This window comes from Vitis riparia, chromosome 7 (assembly GCF_004353265.1).
Source record: "Vitis riparia cultivar Riparia Gloire de Montpellier isolate 1030 chromosome 7, EGFV_Vit.rip_1.0, whole genome shotgun sequence".
In the NCBI taxonomy this organism is placed as follows: Eukaryota; Viridiplantae; Streptophyta; class Magnoliopsida; order Vitales; family Vitaceae; genus Vitis; species Vitis riparia.
The window spans coordinates 11,408,779-11,434,454 of NC_048437.1; the positions used below are offsets into that span (position 1 = coordinate 11,408,779).

General features: G+C 33.4%; 1 protein-coding gene, 1 non-coding gene and 1 pseudogene across 2 annotated transcripts; 2 read left to right on the plus strand and 1 right to left on the minus strand.

Moving 5' to 3' along the window:
* Nucleotides 1-1,266: 1,266 nt before the first annotated feature.
* LOC117919374 lies at nt 1,267-13,279 on the minus strand (annotated as a pseudogene).
* Nucleotides 13,280-13,411: 132 nt separating this feature from the next.
* Nucleotides 13,412-13,484, plus strand: TRNAK-UUU. Its single transcript has one exon. It is a non-coding gene; the product is annotated as a tRNA-Lys (tRNA).
* Nucleotides 13,485-14,254: 770 nt separating this feature from the next.
* Nucleotides 14,255-21,581, plus strand: LOC117918039 (protein PEP-RELATED DEVELOPMENT ARRESTED 1, chloroplastic-like). The gene is made up of 9 exons (XM_034834570.1): nt 14,255-14,329; nt 17,077-17,232; nt 17,834-17,902; nt 18,010-18,180; nt 19,718-19,861; nt 20,323-20,481; nt 20,602-20,667; nt 20,942-21,001; nt 21,126-21,581. Exons 1-9 carry the CDS (start codon nt 14,255-14,257, stop codon nt 21,171-21,173), a joined length of 948 nt encoding a protein of 315 aa, XP_034690461.1. The 3' UTR covers nt 21,174-21,581.
* Nucleotides 21,582-25,676: the final 4,095 nt, after the last annotated feature.

A 25,676-nucleotide genomic window follows, 5' to 3' on the forward strand; every position in this document is an offset into this window, starting at 1 on the left:
ATTATCTTTATTTTTAATAAAATATAATATCAAAACATAAAATCCAATCATATCATCATTATAATCACTTCTACTTTTAAACATAAAAGTTAAACACTACTCCCTTGGGATTTTAATATTAATCAAAACATGTAAGGAGAGCATTTTTATTTTCAAATGCTCACTTTTTTTAAGGAAGAAGTCACATGAATGTTATCAAGAGAGATGTTACTACGAGGTTTTTAAAAAAATTTCTCAATTATAACATGTATTGATGTTCATCTTCATGTGTGCCATTAATTAAACAAAGGTTTTGATCATAAATAAGACTTCAAATTTTCATAAAAATTTTAGATTTAATATATTAGACAAAGCATTAGAAGAATGATTTTACTAAGACCTTTTTACATCCCACTACTTTGGTAAATTGCTTAGCCCTGTTCATCTTCGAAACAAGAGCTCGATCAGTGAGCTATTACGCCCAGGTTGAGTACAGCCAACAGAATGACAAGATGATAAGAGACCACAGTAAACAGAAACAATAAGAGCTAAGTGAACTGAACTGCCTGCCATGCATCGACAATCCACACCAGAGTAAACGAGTTTTCGGGGAAAACCTACTAGCAAAAGTGGACCTCCTGGGGATAAGAGACAGGGCTAAAGATGAAGCCAAAAGAACCTATTTAACTGCTAGAACTATGGTCTTAGAACCAGAAATAAAGCAAATGCAGACGACTGAAAGGGGAAAAGCAGCAGAGAGGAAGCAGAAACTTGGCGAGTATGGGAGAAAGATTGTGTTATGGGATGAATGGCATAAGATCTCGAAGATAGTTTTGAAGATGCAAAGAGGAACCGTTCCAGGATTAGAATGTTCATAACTCACTACAAGGATAACTTGGCCAAGCAGCTAATATGAATCCAACCCTGTGGGAGTGTCCCCAAAGGATCAGGTTAGACAGAGAAGCACTATATAATGTTGTTATACAAAACCATCCAATCAAGCAAATTCATTGCAGAAGACTGCAAGCTTCATCCTCCACTGAAAAGCTGATGAGCTAGCCCAGCTTACTGGCAGTCACCTGCAAATCATCAAAAAGGAGGCCTCTTAGCTTTGTTCAGGCAGAAAGGCTTACATTGAGATACAAATCTGAAGGTGAAGAAGGAAATAATCCATTTGCTGCATATTTCAGCCCCTTCTAGTTGGATCTCTCACTGTGCCTTCAGATGAAACGCACAACATCCACCTGATATGGAGGATGGGACATTGGACTGACAAATAACTGGAAATGTTAGGAATGGAGGGGATATTCACCTCGTAAGAAACAGTGTTATTGCCACAAGCAGCAGCCAATTGCAATAATGTGATCACAGAGTTTCTTTAATGACACTACAATAACACGCTAAAATATAAAGGAACCACAAGTTACCCCAACAACGCCAATTCAGTATCCAATATCAATTACTTTATCCAAATAGAATTTCAAGAAGGCTCATCAAGAAATTGTTAAAAAGTACAGGCAGTGCAGAACCTTGGCATTCTTGTGTGTTAATGACAAAGATTCTGGATGGTGACGTCTAACATGTGAGACCAAGAGGAGCTTAAATTTCACCTGGCAGCAACTGGCATGTATGTCTAGATGATTGAGCTCAATCTCCAAATAGGTCCTTCTCTTGGGGAATAAATGCTCTCTCACAACTGACACAGCAGTGTGTAGTTTTCGGTTAATTCATATTAACAACCCCACTTACAGCAAAGAATTAACAGGTCCAACCCATCCTCATTTGAGGATGTGATCCTGTCAAATATCCCAACAAAAAATGAAATTACAATTAGATTTTCAATAAATACAAAGGGAGAAAATGAAGAAAATTCAATATGCAAACGTTTAAAATACTCACTAATTGTCTTCATCACTTTCATAATATTGGCATAATGATTGCAGTCCAGTGCTTGTACCATCATTTTTAGGCTCTTTCTCTTCCTCTTGTTTTCTTTCTTCTAGTTTTGCCAGATTGTCACCCTTGGAAGCCACAACTGGTCTCTTAACAACAGAGACTTTCACTGATGATGACTTGAAAATGAATTTAGCATCATTTTGACCTGAACTGCCTGAATTTTCTGTTAACAATAAGACAAATAACACAGTTTGGTAAATGCCTTTATAGACTACATAGGATGCTCAGACTTCCATGATCTCAAAGAAATAGCATATTCCAAAAATAGCAATGCCTAGACAAATGATTTAAGATTCAGTTTGCCTTTTAAGAAGCATCTTACTTGCTTTTCTGAGCAGAGTAAAGAGCTCTTTGCATCCAAAAGCAAGACAAGTTATTCCAAAATGCTAACCAACAATGTTGAAGTGTTGGTTAACACATTATGGCACAGGTAGAACATGTGCTAAGTCACTCTCTCTCTCTCTCATTAGTCCATTCTTTTAACAAAATGTATCATTTCTATCAAAATGAAAAAATACCATGCAGTCGTAGTATCCTTTGTACCAAAGCATGAGTTCTTTTTAACAGAACTCCATCAAAGCAGAACCTAGGTTAGAGGGGTATTGAGCAAAAATATTGAATAAAAGGAGTGATTATTAAGTCTGTCTATTCAACCCTAATTTCATATAACAAACCCAAACACCTACCAAACTAATCCATGGACAAGGATGAAAATATCGGTTTTCACGGATACATCAGTAGTTGGATTTTATGGATATATCGAGAAATATCAATGAAAATTTTGACGAAAAAACATTGGTGAGCAAAAATTGATCAAAACTCATGGAATGTTACGGAAAACTCCAAAGAATGATAGAAAAGACAATAATACATATATTGAAGTTGTGTTAAGGAAGAAATTTATATATGTATAATAAATTTGTAATATTAGGCATAATATACTGAATTTGAGATCACATTAGTAATAAAATGATAATGTATTTAGTTTGGATATATTTAAGGATATAAAAGAAATGTTTATATATATAAAAGTATTTTTTTATTTAAAAATGTTAATAATTTTATTTATAAATTTATATTTGTCCTGTATTTAATTACTATACAAAAGACATAATAAGATAATTTAAACGAACTCATTTATAATTCATTTTAATTACACACACACACACGCACACACACATATTCATGTGCATTTTTATTATAACAACATTGCCGGTCTACTATTAGGGGCCTTACATTCCACACACAAGACCCAAGTTCAAAACTTGGTAGTGTACGTTTTTGGTGTGTGTGTGTGTGTGTGTTTTGGTCGAAAATACGAAATATATTAGAAAAGGAACAAGTACAAGAGAAGGATGAGAGGTCCCCCCCTCTTAATACAAAAAACAACACAAAAGACTTGAACACCTCCACTATACAAGGAGGACCATACATATAGATAACAACAAATCTCCTCAAGATTCAAACTCTCTCATAGTTATCCACCTCTTTTGAGTTACAAATCAAATACCAAGAATGTTGAATAACATTCAGTGGAACACTATTAAAGGCAACTAAGCAAGAGGCCCACAAGGATGAATAAAAGTGAATTAGATCCCACTCGAGAAGGTGTGTGTTTTGTATTTAGGCTTATTGGTGATTATCATCGAAATATCGACAGACCAAACACGTCACACATGCACACACCAAACGTGACATTAACATGACACCCCACACCAAACACAACATTTTTAAAAATAAAAGGATGCGGACTACTAGGTTTGAACCCAAGCCCTAGAGGACGAAAATAGTGACCCTTTGCCACTAGAACAATGTTGCCCTTATTTGTCATTAGGCATATATGTTATATATAGTGAGTTTATGCCTATATAAAAAATGAAATATTAAAATCAAAATTTTGAAAAAAAAAATTATAATTATCTTATCTTTAAATTCCATTTAACTAATTGTCGAAAATATAAAAATCATCATGATAATCTAGGAGTCTTTTTATATTTTTTTTTTTTTGTATATTAATTAAATATACAAAAAATACAAACTTGTAAATAAAATTAAAAGTACTTTTTAACAAAAAAAATCATATATACATCATCATTTCTTTTATATCTTTGAATACATCCAAACTAGATAGATCGATATAAACCATGTTTTCAAGTTCTGTATATTATTGTTGAACATCACAAATTATGTCCTACATATATTATTTTCGATAAAATCATCCCAATATATCTATTATTGTTTGTTTCATTATTTCTTGAAAATTTTTCCAATATTTTTATGAGTTCTGATTAATTTCCATCCCACTATTATTTTTTGTCTTAACTTCCGTCTAATATTTCTGTAAAAATCCAAACCCCAATATTTCGGCAATTTCTGATTCCTTTAATCCTTGGTTACATGGACACCTCAATGCTAGAGGTTTATCTCTAGCAAACATCTAGGAAACAACACATTTTTATACTTTTTTTATTATGTAAGAAGAACATTACAACGAGATAGAACCTTAACTAAACAAATCCTAAACAAGACTCTGAAGGCCGAAACTTATGGTAGATAAATAAGAGGGTAGCAAGCAAGCATGTGCAAGCTTTGTGTTCTACTAACTTCCAATGCTTAAAAGTTTACGCGTTACGGGATAGAACTTAAGGAAGGACACACAAACCAAAACTACTATAAAATATACAATATCCCTCGTTTAAAGATAGCACATATCAAGAAAATGTCTTCATGGCTTCATTAAGACATTACAGAAAAAACTAAATCAGTTTAACCCTGAAAATAGTAAATAAATAAATAAAAGATCATACAAACACACATCACAAACCTTTTTTGTTTGGCCTGTCAAAAGTACTGGCTTTTGTCAAGGAATCTGTTGGCTTACTAGGAAGTTCTTCGGCAACCTTCCTCCTCTGTATTGCAAAGAAAGTTAAAATATTATTGCATGCATAAGTCCATTAATTCAACATTGAATTTCAAGCATAAAAACAGAGATACTGATAATTGCTAATGTTCTTTTCTCAAACATAGAATCCTTCCACTTGACATACATTATGAAGATAAAAGAATGAGGCTAAATGTTAAAGGAGAACATGGTTTGGCTCATAGCAGGAGAGGTGGGACCAAAGAGGAAAATGCCGGAAAACACTCAATATTCTGGAGCATTAAGATAGAAAATGTCTGAGAATATGAACCTAGGACTGTATAATAAGTGTATGGGTAGTCAGATTCCATATGAGGATTGACTATTGTCCTTGTTGTCTTGAATTGAAAAAACAAGGCTCCATTGGATTGCAAAAAGAACAGGAAAGAAAAGGATATCCTAAAAATTGCTTGGGAATGGAATTGATTTTTAAGTAATTTTCCTTTGTTTTTTCCCTATTCTTTCCAGAATTCAAGCTGAGGCTGAGTAAAAGAGTAATGGCTGTTCTATGTTTTCTAAAATCTTCAGACTTAAGATTGATGGACCCACAGTCTACACTTTTCCTTTTCTTAACAGTAAAAAAGAATCCTATTCCACAGCTATGACTCTTTTGAGAGAGTATTATATGAACTCTTTAGAAACGCATGCAATATTCTCATATCCAACCTGATGCAATCACTAAGTATGGATGATTTGGCTTAATTTGAAACACACATGAAAATGTTAAACACTGCAGACAATATTCAAAGTGGATATATCTGGGAAACGACCAACATAAAAATTATTAAGCACTTTTTTTAATCAGAATTAATCGTCACACCACTTGCATACTGCATACCTTAAAATTATCACTAGATGTTTCACCATTGCTAGTTGGATTTACATCATCATTATCATCATCATCAAAATCTTCATCATGGATCCTTCGAACAAAATTTTCAGACCCTGCATCATAAGTTCAAGACAAAGCAAACCATATTAGAAACAAACTTCCAAATCAAAGAGAAGGTGAGGCTGTGGAAAGCAAACTAGCAAAAGTTCAAGAATCACATGCACATCTACTAACATGAAATACTATTGATTTAATGAGTGCCTCATCCTCTTCTTCCAACTTCTTCTCCTGTCAGCACATAAATTTGTCATAATGTTAGAATTTAATAATACAACTTAGTGATTGGGGAAAAATATACCCCAAAAATAAAAAATAAAAATAAAAAGCTTAGCATTATGCAAACATATGTGTGGGTCTTGTGTTTGTGTGATGAAAGAGGATCTTGACATAGGCCATAGTATTGAGGTTCTGGAAATACAGAGATATCAACTAAATATATATCAATAAATAAGAAGTGTGGAAATTAGCAGCAAAATGGGAATTTTTTAGATAAAACTGAAGGACACAAACAAACACATACACACAAAAATATCTGTTATACACACACACACACACACACACATCAAAAACTCATACATATTAGATGTATCAATCAATACTTAAGATCACCAAACCATATGTGCATAAACCCCAGGCTCAGCAAGTGTCATGCCGAAGGAATTCTGAAATAAATAATAATTTCCTTTTCTCAAAAGTTCACTTTCATGAGATTGTTCATCTCAATCCAATTTCTCACAAGAAAATTGTCGTGTCTAAACACAAAAACATTATGAAATGTATCCCAGGAAAAGAAAAGAAGTTTTGCAGTCCATGCAGCACATTGGAGCATAAACATACTATATATTTTGTCCAAATTCCTGGATTTTCATGCCATAGTCTTCAAGAGGTTTAACATACAAAAATGAATAGAAGGGCTTCCAATTGTTGTTTTACTGTTCTTTTCTTTCTTTCTTTTCCTCAATCATTGTTAAGGTATGAAAAAAAAAACTAAACGAAAATAAAAAGAGAGCTACTCTCGACCAAGGACCAACTGTTTGTCCTAGTTAAGTCCAAAAAACTAGACTTAATCTTACTCTAAATGCCCAGAGAATCAATATTTGCAGACAAACACAGCGAGACCAGCCAACATGAGATGATGACATATACATGTGAAAGTACAGCCCATATGCTTCGAACAAACCCTCACTATTAGATACGTCATGTGCTTGGATGATGAAAAAGAATGTGTGCATGAACAATCATTTCTTGTTGAATATCATTTAACACATTGGAGAATAAAAATCCACCATGACAATCTACTTTCAACACATAATGGAGGGATCCCACCAGGGAAAAAATGGATATATAACTTGTTCACAGAATATATCTAAAATCATGGATGTTTCAAGTAGCAGTTAATTGAGATGAACTAAACATGAAGAGAAATGGTCAAACAAAGGGGCAGTAGAAAACAAATAAAACAAAGCTAAATACCATGGCTCCCTTACAAACATGAAAAATGACAATCATGTTACTGAACATAATTAGTTACAAACAAAGAAGAAAATATCAGTTTTTACAGATATATCAATTTTTGGGAGGTTCCAGGTTCAAGTCCCAATGGGGACAAAAAATTTACCTATAAAAAAAAAAAATAAATAAATAAAAAATCAGTAGTTGAATTCTATGGATATATTGAGAAATATTGACAAAAAATATTGGTAGAATGAAAATTGATCAAAATTTGTAGAAATGTAAGGGAAATTTCAAAATATTATAAAAGAAATAATAATACATATATTAAAGTTGTTTGTTGAATAAAATCTGTATATATAATATAATTTTTGACATTGGATAATTCTTTTCTAGGACTTGAAAATACATTTAAAATAATTAATTTGAATATAGTTAAGAATATGAAAGAAACAATATATATAATCGTTTTTTGTTTAAAAAGATTTATAATTTATTTAAAAGTATATGTTTTTCTTGTATTTAATCATTACATAAAATATATAAATAAAGACTAATTAAAATATGATGGTTATTATATTTTTTAAAATTACTTAATTTGAATTTGAAAATAAAATAATAAATATTAATTTATTGATTAAAATAAAAAATTTAACAAAAAATGTTTAAATAAGATATATAATATATATATATATATATATATATATATATATATATATATATATATATATATATATATAAGTGTTGCATATCTTAGTGAAAGTAAGCTAGCCCACATTGCAAGGGCCTTAATTTTTACAATGAAGATCTGGGTTCAAGCCCTCCCAGCCCCTGACTTCATTGACCACCGAAAATTTCACTGATAAATAGGAAAACATCAGTAAAAATCCCAAAAAAAATGAGAAACATCGGTAAAAATCCCGAAAATTCAGGAAGAAATGGTGAATGTTGGTGGATATTTCTCCACGATATATCATGTCGGTCCTAACCGACGCAGGAAATTTTGGCAAAATCTCCCCGATATTTCAGGAAATTTTCGTCCTTGGTTACGGCATCTTGTATGATAAGGATGATAACATAGTACTGCAGTTGTAATTCAAACATCTCTAAACAGAAAGATTGCAAGTTCTCCAGATGACTTGTTATAATGCTGCTGGTCCAACAGCTTAAAAAAATCCAATGAAAATCAGACTGCAGGTGTCAGCAAAATTACAGCCTTGAATGGGCCAGGTTGTTTAGCCTTCCTGATTTAAGGTTAGATCAGAAGTGATCCATCCTGAATCTGAACTTAGAGGCTCAACCCAGAGCTAAAAAACTCAACTAATTTTTTTCAAAATAAATAAATGAATCACTACATTTCAAGTGTAACTATCAAGAATGGTTCAGGTCAATACTACAACTCATTTATGGGTAGAACTTCTGAGAATAATATTTGGCCTATGTAGAAACAAGGTAATTTATTTCATGCATTTACCAAGTCCAGGTTATATTTTCTGTCTAACTATGAACAACCAATACATTGGTATATCATTGTTATGGTAAGTGACACAAATCTTACAAGAGGAATGAGAGAATTACGAAGGAAAGGAGTGCATTAATCCTTGAGGCCATAACAGAATTTGTGAAATGCAAATCTGAGAAAGTCCAGCTATGGCACCCATCAGGATTTGGTGTCCACAGTTTCCCAAATACTATTTGCATTCCAGGGTATAAATGAACTAAAATAAATAGCATAACCATCATACCTTTTGCTCAGCTGTGTTCTGCAAGGCCTCCAGCATTTCATCAACAGTCACAGTTGCATGTCTTGACTGAAAAGCACAAACAAAACATGTTTTAACATTGATAATGCATATAATTGATGTACATTTCAAAGGGCAATGAATGAATAATGAAAGATTAAAAGAACTTCCAGGCATAAAAAATAGGCACTTAGTATCTATGAAAACTGTTAAACTACTAATTTTCCTAAAAGCTCAAGCTTTTAGGATTTGAGCCTATAATGTATATCATGCACTCTAACATCCTCTCTCATGTACAACTCCATATCCATACATGAAGAGACACATAGGCACTCACAAGCCCATAGATAAACAAAGCTCAAACAGCCTCTTTTGGGCTTAATAAAGCGGGAAATAAACATGCAGTGAGGTTTGAACACATGACCTCCCGCCAAAAAAGACTTTGATACCGTGTTAGACAACCAATTGTCTACAGATAGCACCAATCAGGCAATAAAAAAGGGAAAACAATAACAAAGAAACATATCTGGAATAAAATTTTAATCACATCACAATTTTAGCCTTTTATCCTTGGAAACAAGTATCCAGAAGTGTCCCTGACAGAACTATCAGAACCAACCTAGTCATAATGTGTTTTGAGCCTTAAAAGGTCACTATGTTTGTGAACATGTCTTGTGATCTTGTTACAGAATACAAAATTAAGCAAGCACAGACCCTCATGGACTTCATTTCATCCAATGCAGCAAGGATGTCCATCTCTCTTTTTGAATCCAACGTTCTGTTCTCCAAAGATTTCATGACATCACCCATTTCTTCAGCATCCCTTTTCTGTTTCTGACTCTCTGCTTCCTGATGAAAGAACAATATATTTATTGATGAAGTCCTAAAAATGTTGAAAATAATATTAAATAATACCTAAACTTGAATTTTCACCTCATCCTCTGCTCGCCATGGTTCAAAATTTCGTGTTGCACCGGACTCAACAACATAGTCTGAATTCTGTGGGTCTGTCTTCATTGTAAGCTCAGCAGAGCATCGGGTGCATTTGAAGTAGAACCTGAATATTTGGATTCCCAAATATGTCTGCAAATGATTAAACATTAAAGACTCAGTTCAGTGAACATCAAATATTCTTTTTGATAGGAAAAAAGATTCAAGTTCCATCAAGAAAAATCAATAAATATGCATTATAGTGATAACAGAACAAAGCAAAGTGAAAAAAATATTAAGCACATGATCAAAATCTAACATTCTATTCATAAATACCCACTTTTGCATTGATATAATAACATGTAAATATTGGAAGCTTCAAGCTTCTACTTCAAGTTGGAAAATTGAAACAGTAAAGGGTAACATTTTATGCCCATGCAAAAATGAAATTATAGTACTTAATTTTGACATGGATATATATTTTTTGTACCTTTCAAATGAAGAAAAAAAAACCCACAACATTTTCACGCTCCATCTAGTCCAAGTAGTACTATATTTTCCTAACTGATTCTTCTCTAGATAAGCTCCCAAGCATGATCAAATCCATAAATACTTCTAATCTCTTTTAAAATATAAAAGATAAGAAAAAACCAAAAAAAAAATTACATAGGGAATGCTACTCCAGCTATGGAGAACCAATTTGAAGTACTTACTTGGAAAAGGTATCATGTTTGGCAAAGGACCCAAGGAATTTTTTTATTTTTAAATATTATTTTTCATCCTTTGAAAAATTGCCAGCACTAAGAATTGAAAACAACTAAAAATTGACATTACTTTCTAAAAGCATCGCCAAGGAATTTTTTTTTTTTTATAAAAGAAGTCCAAACACAATATATTCTCCAATTTTATTTCACTTGTACCTATAGAATAGCAAACTAAACAACGGATTTAAAATTCCTTCCTTTATTCCCCCTTCCTAGTACCTTTGGTCCTAATATATTTAGAGATCCAAATGAAGCATAAAGGAAAATAAAGAATAAGTTTGAACTCAATAACCATCTCCAATTTTATTCTCATATTCATTACATTTCATTTTCCTTCCTATTTTTTTTTTTTTTAAGACACACCAAATAACATAATTAGAAATTCCTTCCTTTCCCCCTTTCTCTAGAACATTTCCAACAAGCAAATGGAGTATAAAAACAACAATATATTCCTAGATAAATAGAAATAGAAATATGAAAAGAAACAAGAGAGAAATTAAGGAGAGCAAGAAAGTGACCTCGCCAATAACGTCTTCTTTGCGAGAATGAACTTGGTGCCTTTATAGATGTAGTTACCACAAGTGTTGCAGCGAATACTCATGGGAAGCATCATTCGCACCTTGATTTGTTGGTTCTTTGGTCTTCTTATTCTTGGTAGCTTTGACGGATCAAAATCCGGAGGGTAGTACTTGTTCAATACCTTCCGCTCTCCCATCTTCTTCCCTTTTCTTCTTTTTCTTCAATCTTCAATGTGAAAAACAAAAACACAATGAATCAATATTCCAATCTTAATTATTTGCCTCATAAATTATAAGAAATATCACTAAAATATACCTAAACCCAAATATTGACAATCATATAAGACAAATATAGATGTAACTAATGCATAATCGAAAACAAAACTATAATTAAATCAATAAATTCATTCAATAAGTCATTGAAAAACTTAGTTGAAGTTGCAACTCAAAAAAACTTTTCTTCCTCAAGTTCAACTTTTGATTAATAAATGGAAAACAGTTCTCAATCTTCAGGACTAAAATCAATCTAGTATTAGGAGTGCACTGCATAGAACCCAAATACAAATTGACAAAACATACTCCATAAAGGTGAGAACTAGCATAATAACTCATCATAACTCCAAGAGAAACACAACTCTCGCATCCCATATCACCAACATCCCACCTACTGCACTCCGAGCATCAAGAAACAACCTCACATAAAAAACAATCCATATCTATGCTTCAAACCATTTCCTTGGACATCAACTCCATTTTAGTTTCTTAGGTATATATTATTTCAAACTATGCTTGATATTCCCCCTTTTACAGAGTATGATCTCAACAAGACAAATAATATCAGCTTGCTAGCTTTTCCAGAAAGGTTTGATCAATTTCCTTTTCCTCATCTTACTAATACCTCTCACATTCCAAGACAACATTCTGACCCGCATCTCTCAACCTAAAACACACTCTCTCGCCAATACTTCCTTCATCCACCTGATCCTGACAGTTTGCTCAATCATCATTTACTGATGAAGACTTTTTTTGGGTTATGCAAAGGAAGACCATCCCCTCCTCTTTCTAGAACTATTAAAAGTATTCTGTTTCCATCCAGCTTCCATACCCATAAAAATTTCATCATCTGCTTTTCAGAACTCTTGCTGGATATCCCTGCATATTTACTGAACTTTTCTACCTTCTTCTTCAGTACCCATTCTGAAGCCTCAAGCCAATCCACTCTACCCATCCCAGAACTCATTTAATCAAAGCTATTTAAATTTTATTTATCACATTCACCTCTTCCCCGTTACCCAGACTCAACCCCAATTCCAAGACTCTCCCATCTCAACCCAGCCCAGCATACCCCTAACCATCTCTAATACCCCTGAGTTTGCAAATGACCTTTAGGATATTAACAAAAGCCTTGTTTTGCAGCTTCAACTTGAGTTAAAAAAACATATCTACATGACAAATCATAAATTCAAGAATGACTTCACATCTAACTATTTGTACGAAAAAAAAATACAAAAATCAAACGTAAGATTCAGAAACATCTTAATCTACAGTAGAGTAGAGCACATCTTTCTTCCCTTGTTCCATCTCCTGCTCATTCTTTCTAGGATTCTCTGTTTCAGGAACCTTGTCGGCTACAGGCCCAGTCCTTCTATTCCCCCATCTACCAATCTCCTCTTCTTTCACTTCCTCAACCCCAACCCCACTAACTCCTCTAACTGATTTAGGCATGAGAATACTCAAAACCGATTCTTCTTCATTGAACTTGGTCTTGATTTTATTCGAAACAACCCCATCTGGAATCCAAAATGCTTTCTGAGTTTCTTAACCCCAGTTACGGGCTCGACCACCACTGATACCTTCATCACGATATACGAAAAACACAATTTTTTTCTTTTTTTCTTTTTGGATTTTTTCTAAAAGCTATCCAAATCGAAGAAAAAATCAGTACTAGCTACTAAAAGACATTAACCCTAATTCCCAAAAATTCAATACAAACCCTAATTTGTTCCAAAAATCCTTAAATAAAATAAAATAATTGTAAGCCTAATGCATGAAAAAGGAAGTTGAACATGATTACCTGAAATTGAACCGCAAAGAGGCTAGGGATCACTGCTTCGCCTTTCCTCGCAATGCTTATATCGCTCTTGCTCGCTCCCTCCCAGCAACAGAAGAAAATATTGATTTAATTTTTTTATTTTTAGATTATTAATAAACTGGATTAAATTATAGATTATTACGTTTACTGCGAAACTTCACATCAAGCCGTCTTAGCTCAGCCGGTAGAGCGCATGGCTTTTAACCATGTGGTCGTGGGTTCGATTCCCACAGACGGCGCTGTTTCTTTTTTTCTTTAATTTTAATACGACATCGTTTTATTGTTTTCCTATAACCCTCCTAAGTCCTAAACACGACGTATTTTTTATTTTTCTCACTCTGCAATCCGTTACCCCTCCTTAATACGACGTCGTTCTGTTTTACCGTTCTCATCCGGTAAGGGCTATTTCATTTTAATCTAACGTTGTTTTATAGTTTTCCCGTTACCCTTCTTAATACGACGTCGTTTTCTTTTGCCGTTCTTTTTTAGTCATGTACCACTCTTTCCTATACGGTGTCGTTTCGAATTCCATTTCTTTCTTTCTACAGCGCTTTGATTGTACGACGTCGTTTCGAGTATTCTTCCTCACACGCTGCCACGCCTTACCTCTATAACGAAAAGATCGTACCTTTTTCCTATACGACGTCGTCTTCAATTTCCTTTCGGAAATTCTTCACCGCACCTTCCCCAGTACGACGCCGTTTCAACCTCCCTTCTCAAATATTCCTCCTGCTATTTCCTTGTGCTTCTATCATTTTCCTCAGAGCCAACAGCCCTCCCGAAACAGTCATGTTCTCCATGATTCCTACCACCACTTTGCCTATAATTCCCTTCCCAAATTCTCTGTTTTCTTCCACAAGGCCACTTCTCTACTGCCACTGGCACCAATCCATGTGCAAGAAAACTCAGAAGCATAGCTTCATCCCCATGTGTGGCAACTATCAAGTTGGTGGAACTTCACAATCGACCCAACAAGAACAGCGTGGTGATGATGAAAACAATTCCCACTATGAAGCTCTCCTCAAAGGAGGTGAACAAGTCACCTCTGTTCTTATTGATGAAGTCCCAAGAAATGGTCAACCTTGTATGTCCTCTCTTCTTTTCTCTTCCTTTCTGTTGCTTATTATCACTACGTTAACTGTAATGTAAGTCGTTTTGCATAACCTTAAGTCTCTGTTTGGCCCATTTTACTTTTCTCACTGGGTTTTCAATTTTTTACTTGTAAATCTTCTATGTACTGTAATGTTTCTATGCATGCTTCTATGGTCCTGTTTGGACCCATTTTTCCTCATTCTTTTCTAGAAAGCAACTTGTTTGTTTTCGAATATGGTGGTGGTTGTGAGAAGAGCCCTTGTCTGCTGAAAGAAGTTATTTAGCTTTGAAACTAATAAGAATGCAGTGTTTGCTTTCTGAATAAAAATTGGTGCAAGATGTTTCTATATGGGTCTAAAGTGATGATCAATAAGGACCCTTTACTACTATTTCAACGGACCAATCATAAATTCATAATACAAATTCTTTTCTAGGAACTATTAGTAGGCATGGCATGCCTTTTAACTGTTTGTGAAATTGCCCAATTGAACAGTTCATGTTGTGTTGGTAAATTAACATTCTGATTTGGAGCTTTATTACTGATTTTTTGTTAGTATATGTTCACTTAGCTAATCTTGAAGTTTCCAAAAGTAAATAGGGAAACCACTGGTAAAACTGAGTGTCTGATAGCGGAAAAGTTCAGTTTTTTATTTGGTGTTCAAAACCACCTATTACCATGTTGGAGATTTTTGCTAAATTTTGTTCTCACGTCTTGATCTTTATGCATATGAAGATGATTAGCTTCTTCTTCTTGGTTTTCTAGTGGTTTGGCATTAATCTTAGCATTGCTAACAAGTGATTTGGTGCTTGTTTTGGTGAAAAAGTTACCTTCTTGAATATCCTTCTAGTTTTGATACTTTTCCAAGATGGACATGTGTCGTGTCTTGGAAAAGTGTGCCCATAACAGAAAATATTCTCTTTCATTTTGTATTCCATCACGACCTCCCATGTTCTCGTGAATTCAGATGGTTTGTATTCATGACTCGTTTGTTTTCTTGAGCACACGGGTGTGTGTGCTCGAAGCCTATGTCCATTACACTGCCAGGATAAGACATCTAGGAATTTGTTGCATTGGGGTTTCAAAAGAGCTTAATCGGATCAAAAGTTTCTTCTCTTAAATGTGTGGATATAATTTTCTATGTCTCTTCTTACCCCTTTTCCGTATCAGTGAAAGGTTCAGTTAGTTGTTTCTTAAATTCTTCGAATATCCTGTGTGATTCAACAAGGGGAGTCTCTTTGTGCACCTCTTACTTGTATTCTATGTGAAGATGGTAGTAGGGTTGTGGGATGTGGTCTAATATTGGGTTTTAGGTTGAGCCTCTGGGAGATTGCCAACTAACAACTTGCAGGGATAAGGTTAAAGCAGGGCTAGGGTTTTAGGATGAAGATTACGGTTAAGGAAGGGTCAGCTATGTGAAAAGAGTGTTTATAGAAACGTAGCAAATATAACTGGGGAATGAGACAGAGAGAGGAAACTAACCTCACATGGGCTCACCGGAGTTTTACCTAGAAGACAAATCAATTGAATGTCACAATTGCAAGAATGCTAAACTGCAGAGGATTGTTATTCATTGACTTTCTCTCGAAATGCCTCCTTAACTCTGGATTAAGCTTTACTTTATCATAAAAAATTGTCTTCGAATGCAAAATGCTGGCATGTTTTGCTGCCAAAAGTTTGGAGATCATCAACACAGCAAGCGAAGAGATCATCAGCACATCAAATGAAGTGTCATGTTTAGTTTTAGCATAGTCAGAACCCCATATTCTTGTGACCCCCTGTAGTTAAAACATAGCCCAGATGGTTATTTTACTTTTACTCAAGCTGCCACTTTGCAGTAGTGCAATTTCTCAAATATAACTTCTATATTTGTTTATCTAGTTCAAATCTTGCATTTTTTTCCAGGGTTTTGACTAATAGGCCTAAGTTATGACATAGTTAGTCTTTAAGTCGATCCCACATTATTCTTATATGTGCTGCTCATTTTCCTTTCTTTTTTCTCATATAGGAATTGGACAAATATTATCAGAAGAAAGGAAATAAGAGCAAAGAAGAATTGAAAATCCTTCAAAGAAAAGGAAAGATTAAGGAATGCAAACCTTCATTCCTAAATACCCAAAGATGAAGGCCCAAGTAAAACCATGCCACACTAGAAATATGCCTTCTTTCCAGAAATGGAGAACCAATCACCCCTTCATGTGTACTTTTGTGAATTAGGCTAGGGTGTATATAGAGAATCACACTTTGTCTATGATTGATTTTGTAGATTGGTCGGTTGTCAAGTAAGGAAAGGCCTTTTTTTTGTCTGCTTACCGCCTAGTTTTTTTTTTTTTGGGCATTGTTTGTATGCTTCATGTGTACTGCTTTCGCCACTTTTAGGTGTTTCTAATGCATGCGCTTTTATTACCCATCAAAAAAAAAAATTGAAGTGCCTGCAAACTCTTTGGTCAAAGATACCCAAAGAAAGAAGTGGATTCTGTCCTTCAGCTCTCCAATTGTTTGTCCATTTTAAAATAGTTTTAGTGCCCTCTCAATCCAAATTGATTCATAGAGTGGCTAGCAAGCTCAATGCCAAATACTGAGCTCTTTCCAAGTTCATTCTTTTTTGTTTCATTTTTTCGAGAGGAATCTTCACAAGATCATTCAAGAACCTGTTGCTTCTTTTGTTATAAGTTGTTTATACATCGACATGCAATTTGTGTACAAGCCAGTAATCCTTTGATATGTAAGTTTGGGTACAGTTGGAAGATATGAACATGGATGAAGCATCCGAGGAAGTGGCAGTTGAGTTGGCCGCACAAGGAGTCATTGGGAAGAGAGTTGATCAAATGGAGTCGGGGTTTATGATGGCACTAGATTACATGATACAACTTGCTGAAAAGGACCAGGATGATAAGGTATTTATTTCAAGTTTTCATTTTTATTTTGATGCTTGCATAATTACTCTTTGTTAATTCCCATTTGCTTTATATTCCTTTCATTTTTGTTATCAAAACTTTATACTCCATTTGTGGTGGAAAGAAGGGGAAAAAAACAACAAAAAAGGGAGAAAATGGTTCCAGGTTTCATCATAATTCATTTTTGAAACATTTTAAAAGCATCTAGTGTGACATTGTAATACATAAATGAAGCTGAGGTGTATCTGTCACATTTTTTTTTACCTGTTTGCTGGCTTAGATCACTTAAAACTTGGTGTATTTTCCTGATTGAGCATATTTAGATGGATAGTCCTGGACATACTGATGGGCAGTAATGATACAATCAGCTGTGATGCTGTATGATGATTATGGTGCTTTCTCTATGTACATTTAAAACCACATGTGAAATTACATAGTGCTACAGTAATTTTTCCTTTCTTAATGCAACTTGAAGCCATTTGTTCAATTATCAGGCGTATTTGTCCTCTCTCTTAAGCTTATTGTTACAGGATTTAATTCTTTTGATTGGAAGTTATTGTCGGTTTCAGCAGTGAATGATGTATCATTTTTTTCTTTTCAGCGCAAGTCACTTCTGGAGGTGATCAAGGAGACTGTATTATCTCATCTTACTAAAAAATGTCCCCCACATGTGAGGATGTTTCCTTGGAGTTAAATTCCCTATACTTGTTCTCTTCAAAGATTAGCTGACCATTACCATTTAATAAACACGAAGTTCTTCTGTTCCTCTTTTTCTAGGTTCAAGTGATTGGCCTACTCTGTAGAACTCCCCAGAAAGAAAGCAGACATGAATTGCTACGCCGAGTGGCTGCAGGTGGTGGTGTATTTCAAAGTGAAAATGGCACCAAAGTTCAACTTCCAGGGGCAAATCTAAATGATATAGCGAACCAAGCTGATGATTTACTAGAGGTAATTACTGTAAAAACATTGGATTCCTCGTTTTTTTATTTCCTTGAACATAGATGAAGTATCTGGAGTTATACAATATCCTTTAAAGAACATGTAGCTCATCTTGGATAGATGTCCATTTCAGGGTAGATAAAATGTTCAATTTTTGTATTTCTGGACTTAAGTTCCTGTTTTTTAAAATTACTTTCCATGTAAATTTGTGGTCTAAAAAGGGTGAAGGGTGAAACCATGTCTTTGATAGATGTCTTCTGCATATATGAATATCTTCCTACAAGCAACAGGTGCATGTAGGCTATTTTTAATATTATAGTGTTATTTACAGAGTTCACTTCATTAGTTTATGAATAATTTGCAGGTATTGTTGAACACATGTTTTTTGATTCTGATACCCAATAGGAGCATAGATCTTCGTATCATTTTTTTTCTTATTTCAGTTTATTGGTGCTGTTTTTAACTCGTTGAATAGGTTGCATACCTTTTTTTTTCTCTTTGCCCCTTTTTCCTTCTTTCAAGAGTGCAGTGGGGTTTATCTGGTTATAAAATAGGATACTCATAGATTTTTTGTTAGATGGTTTGGAGCAATCCTTTCTGGTTGAGAAAAATCAGTCATTTGACCTTGCTGGATTTTGTGGATGTTTTGGGGTTAATCCAACAGGTTTTATGTTTTTTCATCCTTTTCTTTGACATTGTTGTTGTGTCCCCTCTTTGTGTTAGGTGTACTTATAATAAATTTATTTGCTTATTCAAAAATTCTTTTCCTTTTTGAACGTATATGAAGTAAAGTGTCTGTCTTCATGCACACATGTGACTGTCATCAAATCAACAAGGCCTTAAATCCAACTGCTTGGGCACCATCCACTCTATTTAAAGCCATATCCTCCTTACAAAAGGATTCATTTCTCATCCTTGTATTGCCACTCACCATTCTAACATCATTCGGACATGCTCACTTCTGATCCTCTCATCATTTGACTTGTTTTATAACTGACCATCATGCTCTACTTAATGCATGGTTGATCTTATAGCTGTCTTGTATAATGATAGGGTATTGTATGATAATTTGATATTCCAAATGCACTTCCCCATCATGTCCATCTTTCTCTAATTCGAAAATATTTAGAAACTGAAACCTGCCTTAGATACTTTGAGAAAATTACAGGAAAATAAATATCTAAGCCCTCTTAGATTAGGTAATCCAGAAGCTAGGGTCTTCCATCTTTAGTGATCCTTATGGATGCTGACATCATCAACCCCAATTCTGTTTTATCTTCTGATATATTTTCCAGCATTTTTAGCTCTGATGCCATATTATTTTGAGTTATGTAGGGGTAGAAGAAGAAAGGATAGAAATGGAAGGAGAAAGAGAATGAGTGTGATCTGTTCTTCCCTCCTGTTTATCATTTGTTTTAGTTGGAGCTTATAATAATAGAACTACAAAGTGCCCCTTTTGGTGAAATATACAGATATCCCCCAAACTCAGCAATTTTTATGTATTTTTAATCATCCTATATACTACATCAATTTTTTTTTTTTGCAGACAATGGAAACTCGCCCAGTTGTTCCTGATCGAAAGCTGCTTGCAAGACTGGTTTTGATCAGAGAGGAAGCCCGGAATATGATGGGAGGTGGAATACTAGATGAAAGGAATGACCGTGGTTTGAATACCCTCCCCGAATCAGAGGTTTGTATTCTTAATTTAGGGTATCTTGAATCTAATTATAGGACGGCCAGATGATTCTCATTGGCCTAACTTTGTTTTTAGTGAAATATATTAATGAAAAGACTTACCAGCAACCATTTGAAGAAATTTAGGACTGATTGTTTTTTTCTTTTAAGAATTAACTTTTGTTCTTGTTTCTGTTATTGATTATGAGTTAATTTCACTGAACCCCCCCTAAGATTTGGGCTAAATACACCTAGCCATCGTAATTTGATATTTCGTCAAATACCTCCTCTACACTTCTCATGTGTTATTTTCACTCACCTTCCCTTCAACACAAAATAAGGGAGGTATTTAACAAAATTTCAAATCAATGGTGCCTAAGTATATCTAGCTCAAACCTCAAGGGAGGTGAGTGAAATTTACCCTATTGATTATGGTGGTCGTGGTGGTGGCCTAACCACCAAGTCTTGTCACTGCAGGTGAACTTCTTGACCAAGCTGGTTGCCTTGAAACCTGGGGAAACTGTTCAGGAAATGATTAAAAACGTAATGCAAGGAAAAGATGAAGGTGCAGACAACTGCGAAGGTGACAAAGGAGATTCTAGTAGTGGAAAGTTTTCTGGTGGGATTGCAGGCAGAGTGAGTTTTACTACACTTGATATATAGATCCTTTCATGGGTGGGAAAGAGGATTTTGGTCGGTTTGATCAATAAATTAATTAAAGCATTCTGGAATATTGATTTTTCTCATGATTTGCAGTCAAGTGTAACAGGACGAAAACCTCTTCCTGTGCGCCCTGGCATGTTTCTTGAGACTGTCTCCAAGGTACACTCATTTCCATTTGCTATTAATTCAAAGAGTGGTTACTGAATGGTTTCAAGTCCAGTTGACTTGAGGTTGTGCCAAGAATGGATTGGTATATTGCAGAAAATTGAAACATAATTCACATTTTTGAGCTTATACAGATAATCGTTTTGCACGGTTTGAGCACATGGGGGCCAGAGTCCTGGTCGTCACCCAGTTCTTCATGTCGCATAGCATGCGACCAGCAATGACGAATGGATCAATATTAATACAACTTTTCCTTTGTATTTTGCAGGTGTTAGGTGGTATATATGGTGGAAATATCTCTGGCATCACAGCGCAACACCTCGAATGGGTAAGCTCCCATTTTGCTTGTAGCTCATTTGCACAATTCACATTGCATGTTGTTGGATATTTCCAAATTACCATAATGAAATTCTGTGTATCATTCCTAATCAAATTCCCTTATCTTGCATCAGGTTCATCAGAAGACACTTCAAATTCTTCAGGAAATAGCATTTTCGTAGCTGGCACCATATGACCATTACGTTGTAAACTCAGTTTTGCGTGTCACCTTGACTGTTAAAATGCATAGAACATTGAGAGATCAAGACAGTACTTTTTATGTGAAAATACTGTTTATAATTCCACACTAAGGGAGTTCTCGCATCAAACCTACTGGGCCACTATCTCACCAATTGGGAAACTGCAACCATCACCAAATCCTCCCTTAATCTTCCACCCAGGTTGGTCTGCTCATATTTGTCATATTGTATATACATACATTCTGCAAGTTTTGATTACTTCCTTGTAGGAGCTTACCGGGTTGTAAAGCAAGCCGCCAATGGCGGTTTTGTGGACTATACAGCATTCTTTGGATTTGGGACTTAGCTCAAATTCTGGTAAATGGTGAAAGCAATCCCTTTTTCTTTTTATCGTCTTCTCTCTGTTCCCTATCTATTGTATTTTGTGGAGGAGAATGGGTTGGCACATCACTGTAGAGGAGAATTTGACTAGTCTAGAGGGTGAAACAACAATGAGACATGAAAGAAATGAGAGAAATGAAAGAAGGGTTGGCTTGTTTTTTTCTTTTTGTTATCTGAAAAGAGGAGGCCCAGCTCCAACATATCACCTTGTCAACCACTATGTGAAGCTAAAGCCATGATGATATTCCCTTCTTCTCTTTTGCTCTTGCCTATTGCCTTTAAACTTTTAGCCTTTGCTCCACACTGGATAAAGGCTATAGATTTGAATCTGCATATATCCACTAGTTCTCTTCTAGTCTTTTTTTTTTCTTTTCCTTCTTACTTCTCTTTCCTTGTATCCTTTTTGGTCTCCATTTTGATGATAGAAAGTACTACTGAAAAGATGAAATAAGTATGGAAATGACTTGAAACCAAAATGAGAAAATAATTTTTTTATATTTTTTTCTTTTTTTAATACTTTCCGGGAATCAAACGTAGTCAATAAGAATTTAAATATTCTCTTCTACATGAAATTATTATTCACCCTCGTTCTCATACTATTTTCATTGCTATTATGGTTAACTGCAAATATTAAAAAGTAATTCCAAAGAAACTCTTTGACTCATTCAAATTTACTTAACATAAGAATCAAATAAACATAAGCAATAATGTAATTTAATGTTGGGAAAACTTTGAAATCAAAGGCAATGATGGAGGATTGAAGATCCAATTAAGAGGCATGTGGGGAAAGGGAGAAGAGAGATGATTCATTGGGATTGTGAAGAGGGCCAAGCTAATGATATCAATGTTGGAAGATATAGATGCAAACGCAGCAAAGAATGCCTACATATTCCTCAATTATTAGGCCCAAGTCGCCCCCCCATGCCCTTCCCCTTTTGTGTAAAGCATTTATACAACTCCCACCGACTTGGATTTGGTTCCCACCCTCCCTTCTTTATTATATGTCCAACTCCACATCTTGCCCACGTGACGTTTTTCCTTTTTTTTTTTTTTTTTTTCAATTTTCTAACATACATCATTTTTATTTTTACTTTTGTTTTTTAACTAAAAGTAATTTGGGAGTAATTTTGTGTATTGAAACATTTTTTTTTTAGGGCATAAGCCCAATAAAGAAGCAAAATCAGGGCCGGTTGGTAGGCTTGTGTATGCCACTATAGCTCTAAACTAGACAATATTAAGTGGAGAGTTGGGTCATGACAAAATGGTATCAAAGTCTAATCTCTAATCGAAAGTGTGCCAACGACTGATCTTTACCCATAAGTGTGCCAACAAGGATGTTGGGCTCCAAGGACCAAGGGAGATGAACTATAGTATTCCACATCACCTGAGTGAAGGAAGAGTTATAAATGGTGAGTTTTCACAACACGTTATCGAGATCTTTTCTTGAGGACGTAGGCCCAATATAAAAGCAAAACTGATGATAGTTGCTGAACCATGTGTGTCCATTACAACCTTGAACTCAACAATATTGGATGGCGAGTGGAACCATGACACTAACTTCATTAGAAATATTTTTAAAGAGAATTATCTTATATCAAGACATACTTTCTATTTTTTGTTTTTAAAACCATAATTTTATATAAAAGTATAACATCTTGCATAAAACAATATAGATTTATTTTATCTATTTAAAAATTATTTTTCATATTTTAAAAATTATTTTTCATATTTTAAAATTTGAGGTAGTATAATTTTTTGACACCTTAAGTTTATAACATCATTAATTTTTTAATGTAAGCTTTTGAAAATTTCCTATATCTTATACAAAAGTTATTATTTTCTAATTTTAAGATTAAAAACAAAATAGGAAGTAACAGTCACTTACATTTCCTAGTTTATATTTTAAAAATTATAAGAAATATAGGCTTCTCTTGGATCCTTAAAAACTACCTTTAAATTTTTTTAATATATCGATTTTTTTAAATAGTTTTTAAAAGTCATTATCTTTATATAGTAAGTCCATAAGAGTTCTTGTATTTTATACATGAGTTGCAATCATTTTCTATTTTTAAATAATAAAAAAAAACAAGAAGTGTATTCAAAACAATAAATTAGTGTTTAAATACAAACAAGAAATGTGTCATATAATGAATTCAAAGAATCACCTATATATTGATCATATGGGTATTATTTCAATTAATGCTCCTTTTAAAAAATGATTTTAAAAGTTTATTAAATTCTTAATTTTTGTTAATTAAAAAACACCTTTTTAAGTATTAGGAATTACTTTTAATCCTCTCAAAATCATTCCCAAAATAAGTTCTAAATAAGTTAAGCTAAAAATAAAATTAAAATCATAATTTTAAATAAAAGGATTAGCATTTGCTTTTAACAATGTACTATAAGTCAATAACATAATGAAGCTTATCCCTCAAGAATTTTCAAACTATTTAAAAATAATAATAAAATATACCCAAGAAAATAAAAATTATTGAAGAAGGCTTATATCATACTTAAAAAAAATAAAAAATAAAAATCATTTTTTGACCATCATCATGAAATAATAATTTATTTTATTTTATTTTTTAAGTAAAGAGGAGCGAAACCTAGGAGAAGAAATGTTAATGATATTGATATCTTTTGCAGGTTGAGTCAGTCTAACTCATTCCAAACTTGCTTCCTTACCATTCCTTTTATCATTACCCACATCTTTGCCTTTGCCTTTGCCTTTCCCTTTTGGGTTTGCTTTACTTTTAGTTAAAATGTCATCTTCACAAAGTTTCTCCAAACTCCCTACAACTATCATTGCCATAAATTTGGAACTTGGGGTTTTGAGTATCTGAATTGATTCAGACCTAACCCATGATTTGATGCAAAATCATGTTCTACTTGGCCATTACAATGAGAATCCACTATATTTGTTTTGACTCATCACTACCCAATTATATAAAAGAATTTTCTATAAAAATATTTTTTTTATAATTAATCTTGGTATTTGTATTTGAGATTGAGAGTTATGGTTAGGCCAATTCTTTCAAGAAACTTCTTGGGTAAATCAGAAGTGAACTTTATTTAGGTAAGTAGGTTGCCTGATTTGAAATTTCTAAAACTTTATATGAGTTTGATCTATTAGTCTTCTATTACTTTAAATTTGTGACCAACCACCACTTGCTATCTAAGATAGTGATATGCTTCTTTTGACTTTAGTGTTTTAGTTAAAAGAAAGTTATTAAAATTTTTCTTTATTTAACATAACCTATCCCATGTACTTTAATTAGAAGTTGATATTGGAGCAAAAAAACAAAAATCATGATTCCAAATGTATAGAATATGTTGGGTAATTTTCTCAAAAAAAAAAATTGTAAGATGTTTTTTATACAAAATTTGTTTGAAAATATAAAATGTTATTAATTTAATTTTTGTGTTTCTAAATATTTGTTAAAAAGGAGTTTTATATGTAGTATTTTATTTTTAATTATTTTTTAAATAACATCAAAAACTAATAAAAATAGTTTAAAATGATTAAAATATGTTCTTAAAAAATACCATATTTTTATAACAAGCTCTCAATAAGTTGCTTTCTTTTAAAAAATTAGGGTCTATTTGACAACTTTTTTGAAAAATATGTTATCAAGAACACAAAACCTGTAAAACTCGTTTGCTAGCAAAAAACTGTTTTATGTTTTCTATTCTTAAGAACATAAAATATGGTGGTTTTTAGAAAAATATTTTTTAGTTGTTTTTATTTTTATTTTTTTCACTTGTTTTCTAATGATTGTTTTAAAAAATAATTATACAAATATTTAGAATGATTAAAAATAAAATACTATAGATAAAAATTGTTTTTAAAACATATTTAAAAATATTAAAAACATTTTAAGTTTCCAAATAGACTTTTTTCTATAAAACTTTAGATAATAGTTTTTGAAAACTGTTCTCAAAAACTGTTTTCAAAAACAGCTATCAAACATACCCTTACTTTTCCAATTTGAAAAAATAGTTTTTTATTTTAAAAAATAATTTTCACACAAAATGGTAGTTTTAGCATTACGAAATTCCACTAAACATAAAATAATTTTTCATATGCATTACAATAAATTCACA